Source organism: Dermacentor variabilis, chromosome 5 (assembly GCF_050947875.1).
Source record: "Dermacentor variabilis isolate Ectoservices chromosome 5, ASM5094787v1, whole genome shotgun sequence".
NCBI lineage: Eukaryota > Metazoa > Arthropoda > Arachnida > Ixodida > Ixodidae > Dermacentor > Dermacentor variabilis.
In genome coordinates, this window is record NC_134572.1 from 70099461 (window position 1) to 70117870 (window position 18410).

At 43.8% G+C, this 18410-nt stretch overlaps 1 protein-coding gene across 1 annotated transcript; it reads right to left on the minus strand.

The window, feature by feature from the left end:
• Positions 1–1276: 1276 nt before the first annotated feature.
• Positions 1277–17631, minus strand: or (AP-3 complex subunit sigma-2 or). The gene is made up of 7 exons (XM_075692788.1): positions 17434–17631; positions 17059–17150; positions 16652–16763; positions 13557–13628; positions 7555–7662; positions 2827–2958; positions 1277–1405 (listed from the first exon to the last, which is right to left on the minus strand). Exons 1-6 carry the CDS (start codon positions 17500–17502, stop codon positions 2839–2841), a joined length of 573 nt encoding a protein of 190 aa, XP_075548903.1. The 5' UTR covers positions 17503–17631; the 3' UTR covers positions 1277–1405; positions 2827–2838.
• Positions 17632–18410: the final 779 nt, after the last annotated feature.

Genomic DNA, 18410 nt, shown 5'->3' on the forward strand with positions numbered 1-18410 from the left:
TATTTGCAGGACACCAGATATAAAATTAAGTCTGGACCAGCCTTATGGATGCCTTTCCTCCTATCGTTATCCTAACCACTCACAGCAAAAATGCCACAGTACCTCAAGACATCGCCTATAACCTTGCCTTGTAAAACAGAAATTTTGCAAAGTTCATTGCGAAATCACTTAGTGCCAAAAAAGCCATGCAAGGCATTTTATAGTCTGCTTGTCCATGTTCTTTATTTAAATTATGGGGTTTTACGTGCCAAAACAACTTTCTGATTATGAGGCACCCCGTAGTGGGGGACTCTAAGTGTACGGGTGTTTTCGCGTTTCGCCCCCATCAAAATGGGGCCGCCGTGGCTGGGATTCAATCCCGCGGCCTCGTGCTCAGCAGCCAAACACCATAGCCACAAAGCAACCATGCCATATATATACATATTTAGCATATATTTACCAGCACCATGCAAGCCCACACTGCCAGCAAGTTTAAACAAACCATGCTGGTTCCATTAAATGTTGGCCATTCTTTCCTGCTCAAGCCACAAACTTATGCCCTTTTACACCAAGACAGCACTGCACAGACCCACCCCTCTCCCCCATTCCCTTTTTCTAACGAATTACTCTCTTTTGGGGAATATGGGGGGGGGGGAGGCGTGGTAAAATGTTTTCATTTCGTCCAACAAAGCTGGTGGCCACAGTATTCACAGGATTGTGAAGGAAGTGAATGCATGACACTTCGTGGCATCTCTGCAAGATGGCATCAGCTTGCAATGGCTGCCCAAGTACTATGTGCCTCTCCTAAAACATAAAGGAAGCTGGTCTTTAGAGGCAGAAATGTGGGAGAGGGATGGTGCAGATGCAAGAGTTGCGGTGCTGCACTTGGACCCGCAAGGAGCTGCATGGGCTCGTGAGCCACAGTTTGGTCACCCCTGGGGTAGACCAATGCCATCTCTGCATTCTTCTTTTCTAATAGTGGTGCAAGTTCTTGCAACTTTGCCTTTCTTTATGGACACTTTGGCATAGTTGAACCTCCATCAGCCTTGTACATCGATTGGCTATGATAGCATTACAAAAAGTGATTTGCATTATCTATGGCATGTAAATGGCAATGGTGTAAAACATGATCACACTGTTATGCCCTGTATTACTTCGTGATAAACACATCCTATGAATCTTACATTCACAAGCTCCCTTCAAGGTATCCTTCATAGCCTGGCTGTCAATACCAAGCTATGAGAGCTGGTAAAATTAGTGTTCTGCACTATAACGGCAGATAAAGAAGGTCGAAATATGTACTTTCTTGAATGCTTTATTTACAGAAAACAAAGAAAAACACTTAGGACATCACAGTGTAAGCGCAAAATGCACTAGCAGGGAGCCCATAGAGCAAGAAAAACCATTCTCCATGATTGGACATAACCTGCAAGTAAACAAAACATGCCGGCATGTGACAGTCATGCCTCTCTACAAATTCAAGAGCACTCAAACACATGCAAGGCACTGTGTTAATATAAAAGAATAGATTCAATCAAGGGGTCAATTAAATGCAAACATTTGATCAATCTAGATTTCTAGATAACATACCTTCCTAAGGAAGAAACCTCACGTTTGTCTTATGCTAAGAGAGGCTTCAGATGCAGGAGCAAAATGGGACAAATATGGCTACACTATCCTTTTGCAATTGAAATTTAAATTCAAGAGGTAGTGACAATAAGTTCTATAGCAAAATACAATGAAACAAGCCAAACTGCACTTTCTCTCATGCAGAAATGCAATGTTACAAAGTTTCTTATCTTGATGCTTGACTATGATGGTTGTCTCAGAAGTCCTCAGTCTAAGACAGAAAACGTTTGTGCACAGAGCCCACAATTTTTCTACGGTAGACACACCTATCAAAAGCCACGCCTTAGCGTCTTGCATGCGTGCAGCGCCCACAATGATTGTGGTGGGTGCGCTGGTGATACGTGCATGTGCAGCCAGACCAAACAGAGAACATTAAAGCATGTAGAGTGATCTAAATTAATTTAAATTGTGGGGTTTTACGTGCCAAAACCACGATCTGATTATGAGGCATGCTGTAGTGGGGGACTCTGGAATAATTTGGAGCACTTGAGGTTCTTTAACGTGCACTTTTCGACAACACGAATGTTTTCACATTTTGCCCCCATCGAAATGCAGCCGCCGTGGCCGGGATTCGATCCCACGACCTTGTGCTTAGCAGCCCAACGCCATAGCCACTATGCAACCACAGTGGGTGATATAAGGTGATCGAATTTTTGTCTCTGAGAAAGCAAACTCGGACCAGGATCCATCAGGATATGGTAAAGATGTTGGGAGAGGATGCCCCATTCTATAGCACAGTTTGTAAGGATGTGGACTGCCCTATGCAAGGGCATATGAGCATTGAAGGCAACTCATGCCTGAAGTTAGCATGTGACAATACGTAAGCCATGTGATCCGTGTGATGCAGAGTTCAAGCAGTTGAGCTATGCACACCTGGTGGCGTAGAGCTCAACAAGGCAAACACAGCTAATATTGCAGTAACAAGTTTATTTTAGTACTTTGCTTCTGGTGCAAATTTTTGGCAGCAACACGATTTTCGCCGCTGCGGAAAATTTACACCAGCAGCTAAGTAGGATACACTTAACTACTGCAATATTAGCTCTGTGCTTGTCTGGTTGATCTTTGTGCCACCAGGTGGCTACACCATGTGGGTCACTCACATTTGCACTTTCGCTCATCCGATAAAACATCCAGTCCGCTCGCGTTTACCCAAATGCTGGACACCCTAAAGCTCTCTACTGGTCCCAGAAGGTTTTGTTCGTGAGTCAAGCTACTTACTGGTTGTTAGCTCTAGAACTTGAGATTTCCAATGGACGGCAGGTCGGGCAGCTTCATGTCCTTGATCTGCTGCGGAAGGTTCATGTTCTTCACGGCTGACACAGCTCTCGCAGGCGCTGCTGAGAGGCCAGCCTGCAGGCGCGACAAACAGTGGGCCATTGAAATATGCGATATTTCCACGTAACATTAACTAACATTGTGATATCAGCTAACATTAGGAGAATCATTGTATTACCAGAACTCACTGTACTTATTTGTTTGCTTTACACTACTACTCTGTAACCACTCCCCTCTTTAATGCCATATAGCCCTGAGGGTACTTTAAATAAATCAATAAACTGCACCACAAGTCCCACTCACACACACAAGTGCACAAACACATTGAACACAGAAACTACATATTAAGTAACGTATAAGCAATGTTGTCCCAACATCATTACCGCAAGTGCCTTTCCGCACTTTGACAATGGCCTTAGCCATGTACGAGTCACTCAATTTGTGGGGATTTGGGGAATTCGACACGCCATAGCGTGGGCGCATTTCACCTGTTTCTGCAATCCCTATGCCTCACTCCCTCCTTGCTCTGAACCAGTTTTCAGCGGTGGCACTCCACTCGCGATGGTTGGTGGTGAGGGCGGAGCTACGACGTCACGAAGTGGCCCCTGGTGGCTACTCTCGTAACATTAGCGTGTCTCTTCTATCTTGGGACTGCACCGGCTATGTACATGTTTCCTCTCATCCGCCGACACCTTTGTGATTAGGACTGAGCTCACGCACAGTGCCTTTACCTGTGCGGGGAGCACATACCTCGTATTGACCCTGGCCGGACGCTAAGCTGAAGAACGGGTGCCTAGTGCTCGCGCGAGGTCGTACCACGCCGAGCTGCACTTATCGGAGGTCCAAGCCAAAGGAAATTGCCCGAGTTGTCGCGAGTTGGCCCATTGGTTATCATGAGAGCAAGTAGCATAGCCGCCGGGACTTTTCCTACTGGCATGTCCCAGCTTGGAGCCTGTTCTCTTGCAGCGAAGTGCTATAGGCGCCCCTGACTGTATTTTCTGCCCTTGGTGCAATCCCTTTGGTTCCCCGCCACCTCGGGACCGGGCGTTTGTGCAGTGTCGGGTGCCGTCGGACAATAAACGGTTTCTGTCGACTCAGGGCAATACTGTGTTCTTGCATGCGTCGCTCGGTGGCCCCTTGTGGCCAGAGCTTGTGCCCAGCGGCTCTAGAGGCTGACAGCTGACGCGGCCCTGTGGCTTATTAAGCTCGAACCTGCGGTGGTCGGTACTCCTGTGAGACCGGAAGACCCCACAAATTCCAGCTGGCAAGTTCCACTAGTCAAGCATTTCCACACTGCACTTCTGAGTGCCACAAACGAGTGACAGCCGCCTTTTCCCTGCAGTTCTTTTTGTCATATGATATGGATGCAGATGCTCTTGAATATGATAAAAGAAAGATGCTGTACGTTCATACATTCAAGCCACCCCAGTATGCACCCTGCACCAAAAGCTACAACCCTCCAAAAGAAAACAAAACCATGCGTATAAATGCACAAATAACTGCAAGGATAGGATGTCCACACCTTTGACACACGTAACCTGGCACAAACATAAATGCAAAGCAAAGCACCAAAAGTAATGCGCCAGAAGCAAACCTCTTTAGAATGTTCAATTATAACTTCCTTTACTGCTGCTTTTTGTGAATGCATGGTGCTGCTTCAGGGCTATGCGGAGAGCACTTGTACCACAATTTTGCCTTCAAGTGCTGCTTTATAGCAAATATTACCATAGCCTTGAAATGCGGCATTTTGTTAATGCGTGTGTTACTACTGTGCAGAGACATTTCATGGTAAAATTAACATATAACCCACACCTTGAATACCAGGTGCCAGTTATATGTAAATGCAGTTTGTTATACCATTACCTTTACTGGAAATTCGTAGTGGCTCAGCTCTTGTAGGTTTTAAAAATGACAGTTTACTGTATCACTGATTTTATAGCTGGTACTCTAAAACCGAGAGGAAGTTCTCTCTCTGTTTTTATCTGTCAGTGAGCTGACAATCCGTGTTACAATTTTTATGCCAGCTACCCAAATAATAGTCACAATTTTTTTCCACTTCACCGAAACCATTATAATCAAGATTTGCTAAGCACACTGAACAATGACCACTATCGGGTGAAATTATGCCCGCTTATTGCACTTATGTGGAAATAATTTTCAGACCTTATGGCAGCATTTCACAACTCTACTGCCGGTAATTACCTACATACGTGCACTTCATTAATCCTCACTTGCAGGGTGCTTCAAGCAACTTGTACAATGCTGAGTACTACCCAAACAGATTTTGAAAACCCTCCTGGTAAGATAATGATTACCCAAAAGTGAAGCCAAGCCACTGCCATTTTATTCGTGGCACAAAAATATATAAGGCTAGAGTGGAGAATAGGAAGTGCTTTCTTCATACTTCCTGCATGTTTAATGGAACCTTCTGCTGACGGCACTCATGCTGTTTTCAATGCACTCAGGTGCAGTTGCATGTTTGTCTGGGTGCCATGTGTCTTGTAGTACACATTTGGCCGGGCCAAACACGACACGAGTGCCCCACTGTGGAGATTGACGGTGGAGCAGGGTGCGATCCCCTCGAGCAGCATGTGCCAGCAGGCGACGAAGAGCAGACCATTCAGTTCAGGTGCCACTTTGTAGCAGGCGGTGACGATGCAAGCTGCGTCTCTGCCACGTCTGACACAAAACTACTTTTTCCGTAAGAATGCAGTAACTCAATGGTCAGCGAAGACCACACAGTCTATCATTGCTGCTAACCAGGAGCCTTGACGAGAGCAGCCATCGAAGGTGAACAATTTCATCAACAATGTAGTGGCATCATATGATGATGAGGTACAAAGCTATAGCATCGGTTTCTGCGTTTGATACTGTAACTTTCACGGCCGTTGTTCATTTTCAGTTTCGAAAATTCAGGCTATGTCCGCGTACAGGCAAGGTGCTGACAGCCCAGTTCGTAGCCTCATCCCAGTATCCCAAGAATCATTCAAATGGCAAGCATCATTCGTCATTTCATAATTGAAGCATCTGTGATCAATAAAGTGCTTGACCTTGTTCACGTTGCAGTGAATCACGACGAGTACAAGTGATAAGTGGCCTGTGTAATAAAGTGTCCTCTGCTGAACTTCGAATTCGGTATGTCTCTCACAGAGCGTGCTACATTCGCAAACTCCCATTTCATGGCTTGCACATTCATCTGGCATGCAGCGAAACGTGAAACTCTGGTAGCGTTTGGCATAATTTTTGCAGCACTGTCAAAGTGGCAGGGTGGCTCAGCCAAAGGTACCGTATGATAATTTCACCGTACAGATCCTACTCCAAACCAGCTTTGTGTTACTGCTTTTAGGATGGAATGTGAACCTCGTGGCAAATTTTAATTTTAGCCAAACCTAATGGTTTAGCTAGAAACAAAGAACTTTCATTTTACAATTATCCTAGCATTTACATCAGCAGAGTAAAAGTGCTTAATTTGTGAGTGGACTCCAGCTGGTGCGGCTCTCTTTAAGAGGTGAAGATGGGGCAAACACTGGCTTTTCCTCTGCTGCTAAGAAGCTACTAAGGCTGCCACTCCAGAATTTATTCTTATTTCCTCCTTGGTGCTATCCAAGTACGTATATTTATGAAGGTGAAGTCAGTGCAGAGCTCGTTGCATTAACAGCACATGAGGCACTTCTCTTTAAATGGTACTGACTAGTGGAACTGTATTGACGACCTCAGGTGAGACTGTACTTTTGCCTCTTGTCTGCACTGCCGTTTTGAATTTGTCACCACAAACTGTCAACTAGCTGAAACCCAAGCCATTTGGTGCCCATGTTCTTATTTCACTCCTTACTTCTATTGCTCCCTGACAAGGTAACCAGAATGGCTGAAGCAAAGGAGGCAGATGGATGCATATGGCAGATGGAAAGGATGGACTCAATGAAATCACTACTCGACAAGTGCACTCGAGCAGAAAGTGCAGGAGTTGGGAGAATTAAAAAAAAAAAACACCTGTCACTGCATTTTTCTAAGGCCATACCATTAGCACTTCAACAATGCTCTCAAGCTATAAAGAAATTTGCTTCAATCAAACTGCTTTTGACAACAATGCATATGACACAACAACTCCACTGAATGAATATATTTTGTGGCATCTTGCATCTCAAAGCTCTGTCACTTATTCATTGGTCTCTAAACTGAAATTTAAGGCTTTCCTGCTTCTTAGGTGGTCAATGATGAGAAACAATGAGCTGCAACCTCAAACGATACAGCTGTGCACTTGAATGTATGAATGTATTGTGGAGCCAATATGGCTTTGCAATGGCCAAGGCTGTGAATGGCTGCTGAAAAATTCGCTATCTTATCTTGTGAGAAGCAGTAAACTTTTTTAATGCATATTAAAGAAATGCATCCATGTTGATAATTTCCAAACAAGGACAATGATTAGCATATATGAAGCACATTGTAACACTCAACCACTAAAAGAAGCCCTACAGCAAGAATGCCTAGAGTTTTATTTAATTAAAATGACATTATTGTTGATGCCATTACAGCATATAAATGTGCACTGTTAAGAATGATTCCTATAGAAAATAAAGGTCAAATATGGGCTCTGGGATTCACTAGTGAATTAGAGATGATTTTCTTTGAGTGTGTGTGCATGCGCACGCACATGCTTATGTGCATAGATACCTCTTGCTTCTCAATCTTGTTCTGTTCTTCAATCCGTGTGATGATCTCAGTCATGCTGGTTTCCAAGACCATGCCCCCCATGACAAGCTCGTTGAGAATGTAGTGAACCTGCAAAAAAAGTACGAGAATACTAATCACATATACTGCAAAAGCAATGTGCATTGCATTTCTATTTGCTGCTTTTAGCCTGTGAAGTGCCAATGCCAACTTGTATAGGAAAGACAAAAAGCTGCAAGGCTCTTGCTTAGGTAATCCCAAGGAAATATAGTAGGTTGCCAATACAGGTAAGCAGAAACCTAACCATATTTTGAGTCTTACCTTACTTTCAACAACATCCAAAAGCCCAGGTCTAGGGGCTGTATTATATAACCTATTCTATCAACAACATCCAAAAAGTCAGGAGGCACTATCTACCCAAAGAACATTACTTTTGCTTACATCACTTACAATGCACATTAATATTCCTCATGAAAGTTAGCTAAGGCAAGGAACCTGCTGAGCAATACAGCAGTTGCAAAAAAAAAAGAATTATTGGGTTTTACGTGCAAAATCACTTTCTGATTATGAGGCCATGCCGTAGTGAAGGACTCCGGAAATTTCGACCACCTGGGGTTCTTTAATGTGCACCTAAATCTAAGTACATGGGTGTTTTCGCATTTCGCCCCCATCGAAATGCGGCCGCTGTGGCCGGGATTCGATCCCGCGACCTTGTGCTCAGGAGCCCAACACCATAGCCACTAAGCAACCATGGCGGGTTGCAGTTGTACAATGATCATGGTTCAGGACCCCTCCTGAGTTTATCTCTAATATTTATTCTGAGAGAGTGAGAGAAAAGAAAGAAGAAGAACAATACGCACACTATGTATACTTTATTTACTTGTCTACGAAACAATTTAAATAAACATTACTCAGATATCAAGACGTAAGCTGACACTAAAGAGAGATTCTTCTATTTTTACAGTTAACAACCCAAGAAATGGAACTAGCATTATTATGGCTTGGCAAGATGGTGCAGGCCGAACAATACGCCCCGAATGAAAAGACCATACAGCCATTCTTTGCTGCTGTGGTTCTAAAGTGCAGCTTCATGGAGGTTTGATGCCACTTTGAGCACTTTGTACAGTGCGATGCCTGTCATGGAAGAATACCTTGAAAACAGGGTACTTTTGGAGACTGACTACAGTGAACATTTATCCACACAAAAGGGGTACATCATCTGATTTGTTCTTCTGGGATTCCTAGTATACAGGCTGCACCAATCCTATGGCCAAACCTTGCACTCAACTACAGCTGTGGCTACCATCTACTGAAAAAAAGTTATGTCATACTGTGGCACTAAAGGGTGAAGCAAGAAAGAAAATACAATAAAAAAGGAAATACAGAAACAAATCCACAAACATGCAGGCACACAAGTGTTTCATAATTCATGAGGTTGATGCTCAGCCAACTTATTATAATTATTGTACAATAAAGTTGCTAAAAGGAGTTCTACAAAGGTTTTCACATGGCACTGTGGCGGTATCAAATGTGAATATAAGAAAAGCCAGCAATGCAACATGCACTATTGCAGCCTTGAAGTGGCCATGTGACCTGGAGGGGTATTCTGTAAGAGTCCACCTAGTGGACTATCCATTTCGGCAGCTGCTGATGTGCTCATTGGATGGAGCTGTGCGAGCAAGGAGAAGATGAGTGGCCCCATCCAATCAGCGGTGGTTGAAATGGACAGTCCACTAGGTGGATTCTTACAGAATAACCCCCCCCCCCCCCCCCAGGCCGGCAGAATATGCAGCTGGCTTTGGGAGAGCCATTGCAGAATACAGGCCCATGCATCGGTTATAGCGGAGACCATAGAAGTGCTAAGCTCGAATGCAGTGAAGTGTTTGAAAAGCACTGGGCATAAGAAGGCACTGCACGGATATAATAGAAGCCATTGCAAAGTCTTCGGTAGATTTTGGGCGGTGGCAAACCAGACCTCTGGGACTTTTAAAGGGTGTGAGAACTGTCTTATACCGTTTTGCTGCTTTTGACGTACAGGTTACTTGGACTGGCATACATGTTTGAAAATATTTTTCGAATTGAGAGAAAAAAGGAAAAGAACGAAAACTTGTACGCTTCTGTTTCAGTGAAGACTGCGGTTAAAGAATGCAAGTCAGGCTGTGTTGTTTGTCTGGTTAACCATTATGATAAATATATTGTAGAACCTCGGTAAACTGAAATTACTTAGCCCTTTAAGTGCCATGGAAGAGTCTTACTCAGTTACTTTCTTTTGTTTAAAGTGCCAAGGACTAGTCTGTCTAGTCCATGTGTTTGGGCACTGTTTCTGAGCTGGTAACGAGCCAGGCTCGTCCAATCCATTCTTACATTCTGGCGAGTTCCCTCTTTGACTGCTGGAGGCCTACAAACTCTGTTTGTTAAACAAATCTGAAAAATGGCAGCTGCCAGTCGCGCATTGTGTCCTCATGCATGTTCTTGAGAAACAGGCCTTACTCGTCTGACGGCACGACACTTTGTGGACTCATCTGGTCTACAGCAGGTAAAAGATGTCCATCAAAGCGGTGGTGCATTTTCTGTTGCAAAGGTCAAAGCACAATTCACAATAAAGCGTGCAAAGAAACAAGCTTCTGGTGTAAAGAGCGTGATATGGGACTTTGCATCATACCATGTTTTGTGATCTGTCATGTGAAAGCAACACCCTAATCCATTCTTCAAACACTTTGACTTTTCTCATTTGCAAGCCTTCCTCAACAAATGTTCACTCTAAAATGTACCTGCAGCATTGAGCGGTTATTTATTTAGTCTATTGATACAAAATACCCTTAACGGCACTCACACCTGAGGGTATTACATAGGAAGGGGGTGGGGGGTACAGGCAATTGATCAAAAATAGAATATAACACAAATTCATTGAAAAACATAAGTTAAGCACACATCACGTGACATTAGAATATAAGTACCAAATACTGTTAATTCCGACAAGCACAATGATGATGAAACTGATGATGGAACTGAACTCTTATCAACTTTGAAATTTCTAGTCCACGTACATAGTTCTTGTTTTCTTGTATTTTCAGCCACAGGCTGTGAATTTAATATCCCCATGTCAGATATATTTAAAATGTGCAAGAAACTTGCGATGCAGATGTGCAATAAATTTTTTTGTTTTTCTGAATACCCTTATGGATTTTTTTCCAGCACTTAAAGGGTTCAATCGAATTGCCACTTAGACCGAACAACAGCTTCTAAATTGGTTGGTTTTCTGCTTGGGTCATGAAAGAAAAAAAGAAAAAAGGGAAATTTACGTTAATCACAAACAAAACTTTTGCAGCTCTCTATAAACGAAATCACAGCAGCAAGTTCTAAAAAAAAAAGAACTTTTTATATCTATTTTATTTTTCAGAATACCTGTCTTTTATGCACAAGCCATCTTAATTAAAAAGGCAGTGGCAAAGGTTCAAGCAAGTAAATGTTTGATCAATTTTTAGTGTGTAGCACATGTAGTGCATACAGCTTTGTGGCACCGCGACAACGAAAATTTCAGTCACCTAACAGCACACTATTAGACAATTTGGACTGCATGCTAATTCAGTCACTGAGTCAAGCGGTAAGATCGATATTCTTGCTTTGATAAGTTGCTGGCGCCTCCTCAAAACCAAAACTGCAGCGAAGCCAAGTTAATCCAGAAGTCGGCGACCCCACTCACACCATGGGACAAACTAGCTGCTACGCCATTTATTGGTGCCTAACATTTCTAGCAGTGTTAAGAGGGTGTATGGCATATAGTACCGTACACCAGCACATATTTCTCAGTAAATGGAACACCCATTAATTGGAACATACAGTCGGAGATGAACCATGTGCAGGGCATCAACGTGTATCGAGGGGCTTGCTTCGGTGGGGGTGCCTTATACTGCAAGGCGTGACATTTTACCGAAAGCGTGAAAACGGGGCTACTCGGACGTTTCTTCCCTCTGTCAGTGTTCTTGGAAATGCCAGGAGAGTATAACAGGTCACAGAAAGGAACTGTTTGTTGTTATTTATTAATTTGTTTTCTTTCTCTCTCTCTCTCACTTGGTGTTCTGAGAAATGCAGAGAGAATGTGCAAGAAATGGTCATGAGTAAGTGATAGCATAGCTGACCCAATGACGTCGCTGGGATGTCATGACCTACTGTGAGGGGATTTGGAAGGAGCAAACAAAGGGTTAAAATTGGGCTCCCAACCCCTCAGGACCCCTCAAGATGCAGGAAACGTGCTCTGCACTTCAGGCTCTGGTGAGTTGAGTGCGCCGGTCTTAGTTAAAACAAAGAATCTGGATGCATGAGTGGTGCTATGCACTACTGGCTATGCCGAGTTATTACATCAAAATCACTGTAAAAACGTTATAGCACAAGTGTCAATAGCATCCCATCTGCGATGGAAGAGGAGAAATGATGATGGCAGCAGCTGAACAAGGCCCGTTACTGCACCAAATAAGCTCGTCACACCAGCTGGAGAATTCGGTGCTATGAGGAAGGGAACCGCTAGTATAGCAGAGGCTCAAATATGATCGGGACTGAAGCAAGGTGCCCATACTTTCTCATCGCGATTTACTATATTAGATGTCCTAATTCATGAACATTAAAGGACTTGAGAAATATGCTCACGTTATGAATGGGAGCTTACAGGCTAACTGAAAAGAAATGTAGCTGTGGCTAAATTAGTTAGCAAGTAGTTGTATATACGATCGAAGCAATCTTGGCAAATCTTCAAGGCTAGTAACTGCCTAATTTTGTTTATTAAGAGCCTTTAAATAGCACCTTAGCAGACAAACTGGGCACCTGCTGGCGGTGGATATGACACAGATACCAGAACATGGCCTCCAAGATCATCAGTGTGCTGCAAGCATTACCTAGAAGGAAATCTGGCGCTGCTGCACTGTGGTATGCATGGGGAATGCCAGTATATTGTGACTTCAGATTGGCATCATTCTCGGAGACAGGACACCTTCAATAAGTGTCGAAGAAGTACCGTTCCTTCTGTCATAATGATTCTATTTCTACTAAAACTGCATGTAAAAAGCTGTTTTAGCTTTATTATTACACAAAAACATGTTTTGTTTATTTATGGAAACTTGTTATTGCATGTACAATTACATGAAATGTAAAAAGTATCAGTGGGCCGCTAAAGTTGGAGGGCAGATGACAAGATTCGTGCTCGCTTTGAAGCAGTTTATTGTCTGTTCTTGCTTTTCTTCACTTGGTTATGCATTGTAGGTGAGCAAACTTCACTGGAAGATGTAATATGCGTGAATGAAAACCTTTTATGAAGATTTTACTTTAGAAATGTGTTATTTGTGTAGCCATATTCATGCTTTAGACGAAGCCTTTTACAACACCAGGCAACACGAGCCTCGCAGACGTATATACCATCATTCACATGACAGCACAGCGCCCCTTAGGAAACTCCCATAGACGGTGGCACCAGATTTCCCTCTAAGTGTTATAGTGAGAAACTACGGCTGCAAGCACCTCCAAATCTCAGGGGTCATGCCCAGGCTTCGTGCAGTTTCTTAACATTCTAGGTTCTGTACCATTTCTGGCTAGCAGTAACCTGGCAGCGTTTCTTTTAAATTTGCATTTTCGCTAGCTTTTTGTGATGCATCCGCTCATATTTCAGCTGTAATATATTGCAGGGAGACTGCTTTTTATTTACACATTCTGAATCTAGGCTTTTTATGTGGTAAGAAATTTTGTAGGAGTTAGTTGCATAATGAATCAATATAAAACTGAACAAATGTCCACAAACTGTTCAGTTTAACAAAGCCTGCCTTAAAAGGGAGTCTACTGTCTTTGCTAACTATCTTTGCTTTCCTTACTTTCTGCCCTTAACAATGTTGTGGCAAAACATCCACACACTTTCAGGTGCTGCAGGACTGCATGGACACTAGAAAACTGCTGCAGGCCTCTCATGCAGTCCATTGCCTGTATGTTAAACACTTGTGGCGAAGTAGTGCAGGAATAACTACCTTGTCCACATGAAAGATCAGGTCCAATTCACAGACATTCTCAAAGCACTTGTCCAGTGTTTCCACGAACACCTGTGAAATAGAACAACACAAAAACAATGTCAGAAGAAGACATCAGGAAGATGGTGCCAGACACAGCTCAGTGTCCACCACAATTAAAACATGGTTACAAGTAAGACTGTAAACCTCAAAGCACAAGCAGCTGTTCAATTAGTCTTAAGAGACAGACCTAAAGGCCTGTCAACATGTTCTTTCTAAGTCTTCTTATTATTTTTTAGCATGTTATATGGCAGGCCAGGACCTCTAAGCCCTAGAAATAATACTGGAAAACCTCAGAGCACCCTAAATAATTTAATATAATATATTTTCTACAGCCAGTTTCGGCTTTGTTTCTACTGTGTTGTGATGTCATGATGCAGAAGGTGGTCATGTGGGAGAAAGACATTATGGCGTTTTGACACTCACACTGGCTCGCTTGGTCATCTTCTATGCTGCTACATAGGCCCTCACATTGAGTAGCAGCATAGGAGATGACCGGACAAGTTGGACTGAGTGTTTGTAGCACCCTCCCTTAGGCGGTGCCTAGACCTCGTATAGTGCGTGCCTACATGAGAAGAAAATAAAGACAGTGCCTAGTTGTTGCACGCGAAGCCACACCTCACGGTTCTTTTCCGGCATCGATTCAGGTCAGCTGTCTTTCTCCTTTGCTCCTGATGAACAAGCCTACAACCAGTGACCTAGGACAAACACGACAACTGATCCGCCCAAACCCTCCACGAAACAGGACTCACGTCCACAGGACGTCTTGTTGCTGCAGCTTCGCCTCCTGCACTTCTGGGCCCAGAACCCAGAAGTTTGGTTTCACGTGATTGAGGTGCAATTTTGTCTCTACTGCATCACCTTGGAAACCATGTGCCACTACCACGTCACTTCAGTCTTTGCTCCTGAGGTTGCCAGCGAACTGTTGCACGTTCTCTCCGCCGCCACGGGTGCTACACCATATCAGCACCTCAAGACCAACGGCACGGTGGATCGCCTTTACCGACAACTGAAGGCCGCCCTGGCTACCCACCTCAATTGTGTCACCTGGGTTGCCCCTTGCCCCTTGTGCTTCTGGGTTTACAGGCCGTCCTCTGAGAAAACCTACAGAGCTCAACAGCAGAGCTAGTGTATGGTAGTTCTCTGCATCTCCCTGGAGACTTCTTTACATCAACAGAGCTACCAGCCCAGCCACAAGCATTCCTACAATGCCTCCTGGACTGTCTTAAAGACTTCCGGCCCACTCTTTCCCACCACAATACAAACTTCATGAACCCAACCTGGCCACTTCAACACATGTTTTCGTGTGCCACGACGCTGTCCAACCACTGCTAACACCGCCTACGATGGACCATTCTGTGTTCCACCACACCCCGAAAACTGCCACCCTACTACAGAACGGCCGTGAAGAGACAGTCAGCTTTGACCACCTTAAGCCGGCTTACCTGGAGACCGCGATGGAAAGCCTCGCATCGCCGCCTGACCTCATGCTAAAGTGCCGGCCCTCAGTCCCGTTTTGACCCTCAGTCTAGGTGGGGGGCCCTGTAGCGCCCTCCCTTAGGCGGTGCCCAGAACTCATGTAGCGTGTGCCCGCATGAGAAGAAAATAAAGACGGCACCTGGTCGTGGCACGTAAAGCCACGGCTCGTGGTTCTTGTCCAGCATTGATTCAGGTCAGCTGTCTTTCTTCTTCACTTCGGAGGCATAAGCCTACATGTCAAAACATCCTCCACCTGACCGCTCCCATGGAGTGACGCTACGAGCCCTCTGGCCAGTGAGACGCTCAACTTTTGGGCCTTGCCCCTTTGCCACCTCCGATGTGTAGCTCTCAGCGCACTAGCGGATACGAAAGGAGGGAGAAAGCTGCTCATTGGTATGATAACTACGTCGTCCGTTTCTGATTGAAGGAGATGAAACATTTTTGTGACAGGAGATTCCTGAGGTGACATCCTTTAATAGTGGGGCCATTATGCGCTTTGTTAGAAAAGTGTTTCAGGGCCCCTTTAAATTATGCATTGTGCTATAGGGCTTGCCAGTATCTATACTAGGGTTTGGAGGTCTAGGATCTTCATTTTAATGCAAAAGAAAAAGAAAGAAGAAAATATCATGTCAGTACTCTCGTAATGGCTTCACAATTTGTGATGGCTAATATATTGTAGTTGTGAAGTATATTATTGACTCATCGCATTTGTGATTTGATTGAGAACTTGTCAAACTTAGCATTAAATGCCGTCTTGAAGTATTATTAATAACAAAGAGCGAGGAGTGGCTTGGGTTCTGCTGGCACATAACGCAAAGTTGCAAGAGAGAAAGTCTGAAAAGTGAGACAAAAAAAGAGCAGTTACTTCCCCAACTCCTCCCAACACCCCAGTTTCCTCCAAAGTCCTGCAGTACTGTCCAGACTGCTCCAACTGTATGCAATGACTACTGAATGAAGACTATGACCACAATGACAATAGTGGCATAGACGATGCGGTGCAACGGAAGGATTGACAAAATACTGTTTTGAGCTCTGAACTGTTGCTGCAATAAAATGTTTCCTGCATATGGCACTGACATCCAACTAAAATTAAATAGCACGTGGACACTGCACGTTTCTGCGTGCCACAGCATAACGGAATAAAGGGTCAAACAGAGAGAGCAAACTTTGTTTCAAGTTTCAGGCTCTTAATTGATGTTGCTGTAAAACAACACTCCAATGTCCCTTCTTTCAGACTATTTCTTGGCACCTTTACCAAGCAAGATCAACCTTTTAGGTACATTGCAGAACATAATTCACTCAGAACACTAAGCATCTGAACAGAACGGGCACTCGACTGAATCTTTCTTGCATATTAAAGAGCAAATGTCAGATCAAGAAAAGCGCTTTTCAATAGCAACTTTTCCTTCATTTCCCTTTAACGTCCGATATATTAAAAGCACACATTACAACTTTCCTTTTTCTTCTGCAACACTTACAGCTTCGATTGTGCATTGGGCACCAAAGTAATACAGTAACGATTACTTTAAATGCTGAAATGAACCAAAGCTGTTTAACAGCTATGTCAACTCCTCTACCTGAATCAAGTCCAGGATGCCAAGCTCGCTTTCTGACGAGTCCACACAGAACACAAAATACAGGGTTGCATAATGCCGGTAGATGATTTTGTAATCAGACCCTCCGATGAGCCTGCAAGGAAAAGCATCAAAGTGAAATAGTTAAGACACTACTTAATATTTACGGAGTGGGCTACGTATATGAAAGGCATAAGAACAAGACATTAGAGCGCTACAGTTTGTGAAGCTTACTGAGGCTACCACTACGACAAGTCGCCAACAAACCACACTAGCCGAAATAAGTGACAACTATACGGGCTATCTACTCTGAGGGTTGCCCTACTTCTTGCTTAGGGCGAACAAGCATTTTCCATAAGGGTACACAACACCGTTTTACGCTCCGAAATATGTCGTGATAGTCTACTTACGTTCCTCCCTCCAAGAAGTTGCAGACATTATCGTCTCTCTTTGAGACTAGCTGGAATGTTTCTCGGATGACCTGTTGCTGCGCGTATTCAGGCTGGAAGTCGTAAACACACAGTCGTTAAAAAACAACAACAAGAACAACGTAACACAACAGAGAGTCGAAACTGCGCTAAGAAACTTAAAACACCAACTTTGTTCCTAGGGATGCCGTGTATCTGACAAAAAGTAATGCGTTCTTAGTAGTTTTAGAACGCATAACACAAGCCACTCTGATTTACCAAGTAACGGAATGCTAGAAAACGGTATTTACGAACTTCTGCACATAATTCCTCAGATATATAGCGGAGTGCCGCAAGCTGGAAAAAACGCGTACTCACATAATACTGGTAAAACTTTGAAAGCCTTGGCTTCCCATGGTTATTGAAGACTAAGATGGCTTTTATCATTGTCGATTAGCAAGAATTAAATTTGCATTGTTTAAGAAGTACAGCACTTTTGTAACTTTTGCGGGGCACAGCGCAAGCTACAGGAAAGCGCAACATGCAGCAGACAGGAAAAGACGTATCCGTAGCTTGTGTGCCGTAGCCGTAAAAGGATCCATTAAAATCCACAAATATTTAACCATGGTTGCCAGTTGTCAGTGGAGGCCTCCTGGACTTGGCCACGAATCTGTTTAGGCTGATAAAGTACTCTTCCAAACCTTACGAAATATGCTTAGCTATTAAGAAAAAAAAATAAAGACCAGACTTCCGCTTTTTTGAACTCTACGCCAATACCTTGGTGCTAGTGCTCTAGTGCGTCAGCGTGCCGTGACGTCACAGATTTTAATTTCTATGGCGGGAACTGCAAACTTCGGCGAGCGCGTCGCCACCCGTCTGCCTGTCTGTCTGCGTGTGTGTGCGCGCGTTTTTCAGCTTACCAAACTTTAAAAAAAGTTAAATTCTGTGTTTATATGTGCCAAAACCACGATTAGCGGCACAATCACCAGCGCCACCACGCCGGGTTTAGCAAACCTCCTGTATTTTGCTGTTTCAAGAAAGTTACTAATATGCTGCAGTCTCGTTTTACCAATTGGTTCCTTTTCTTTTAAGAACTTTCGTTCTCGTTCCTGAGAACTCTTATTTTTTACTCACCCTGCGTGGTTCAATTCACGGCACTGAAAACATTAGACGATGAAAGGGCACACAGACGAATGCGCACTCCCAGTTCAAATTTATTATCTAAACAACACTTATAAACACAGTGAAACTAAGAAAAGATGGGGGAGGAGTGTTAGCTTAGAGGGCAATAACGTCAAAAATAACCAAATCAAACACATGGTGACAATGAAGGCATGCGGACACTGTTATAACGA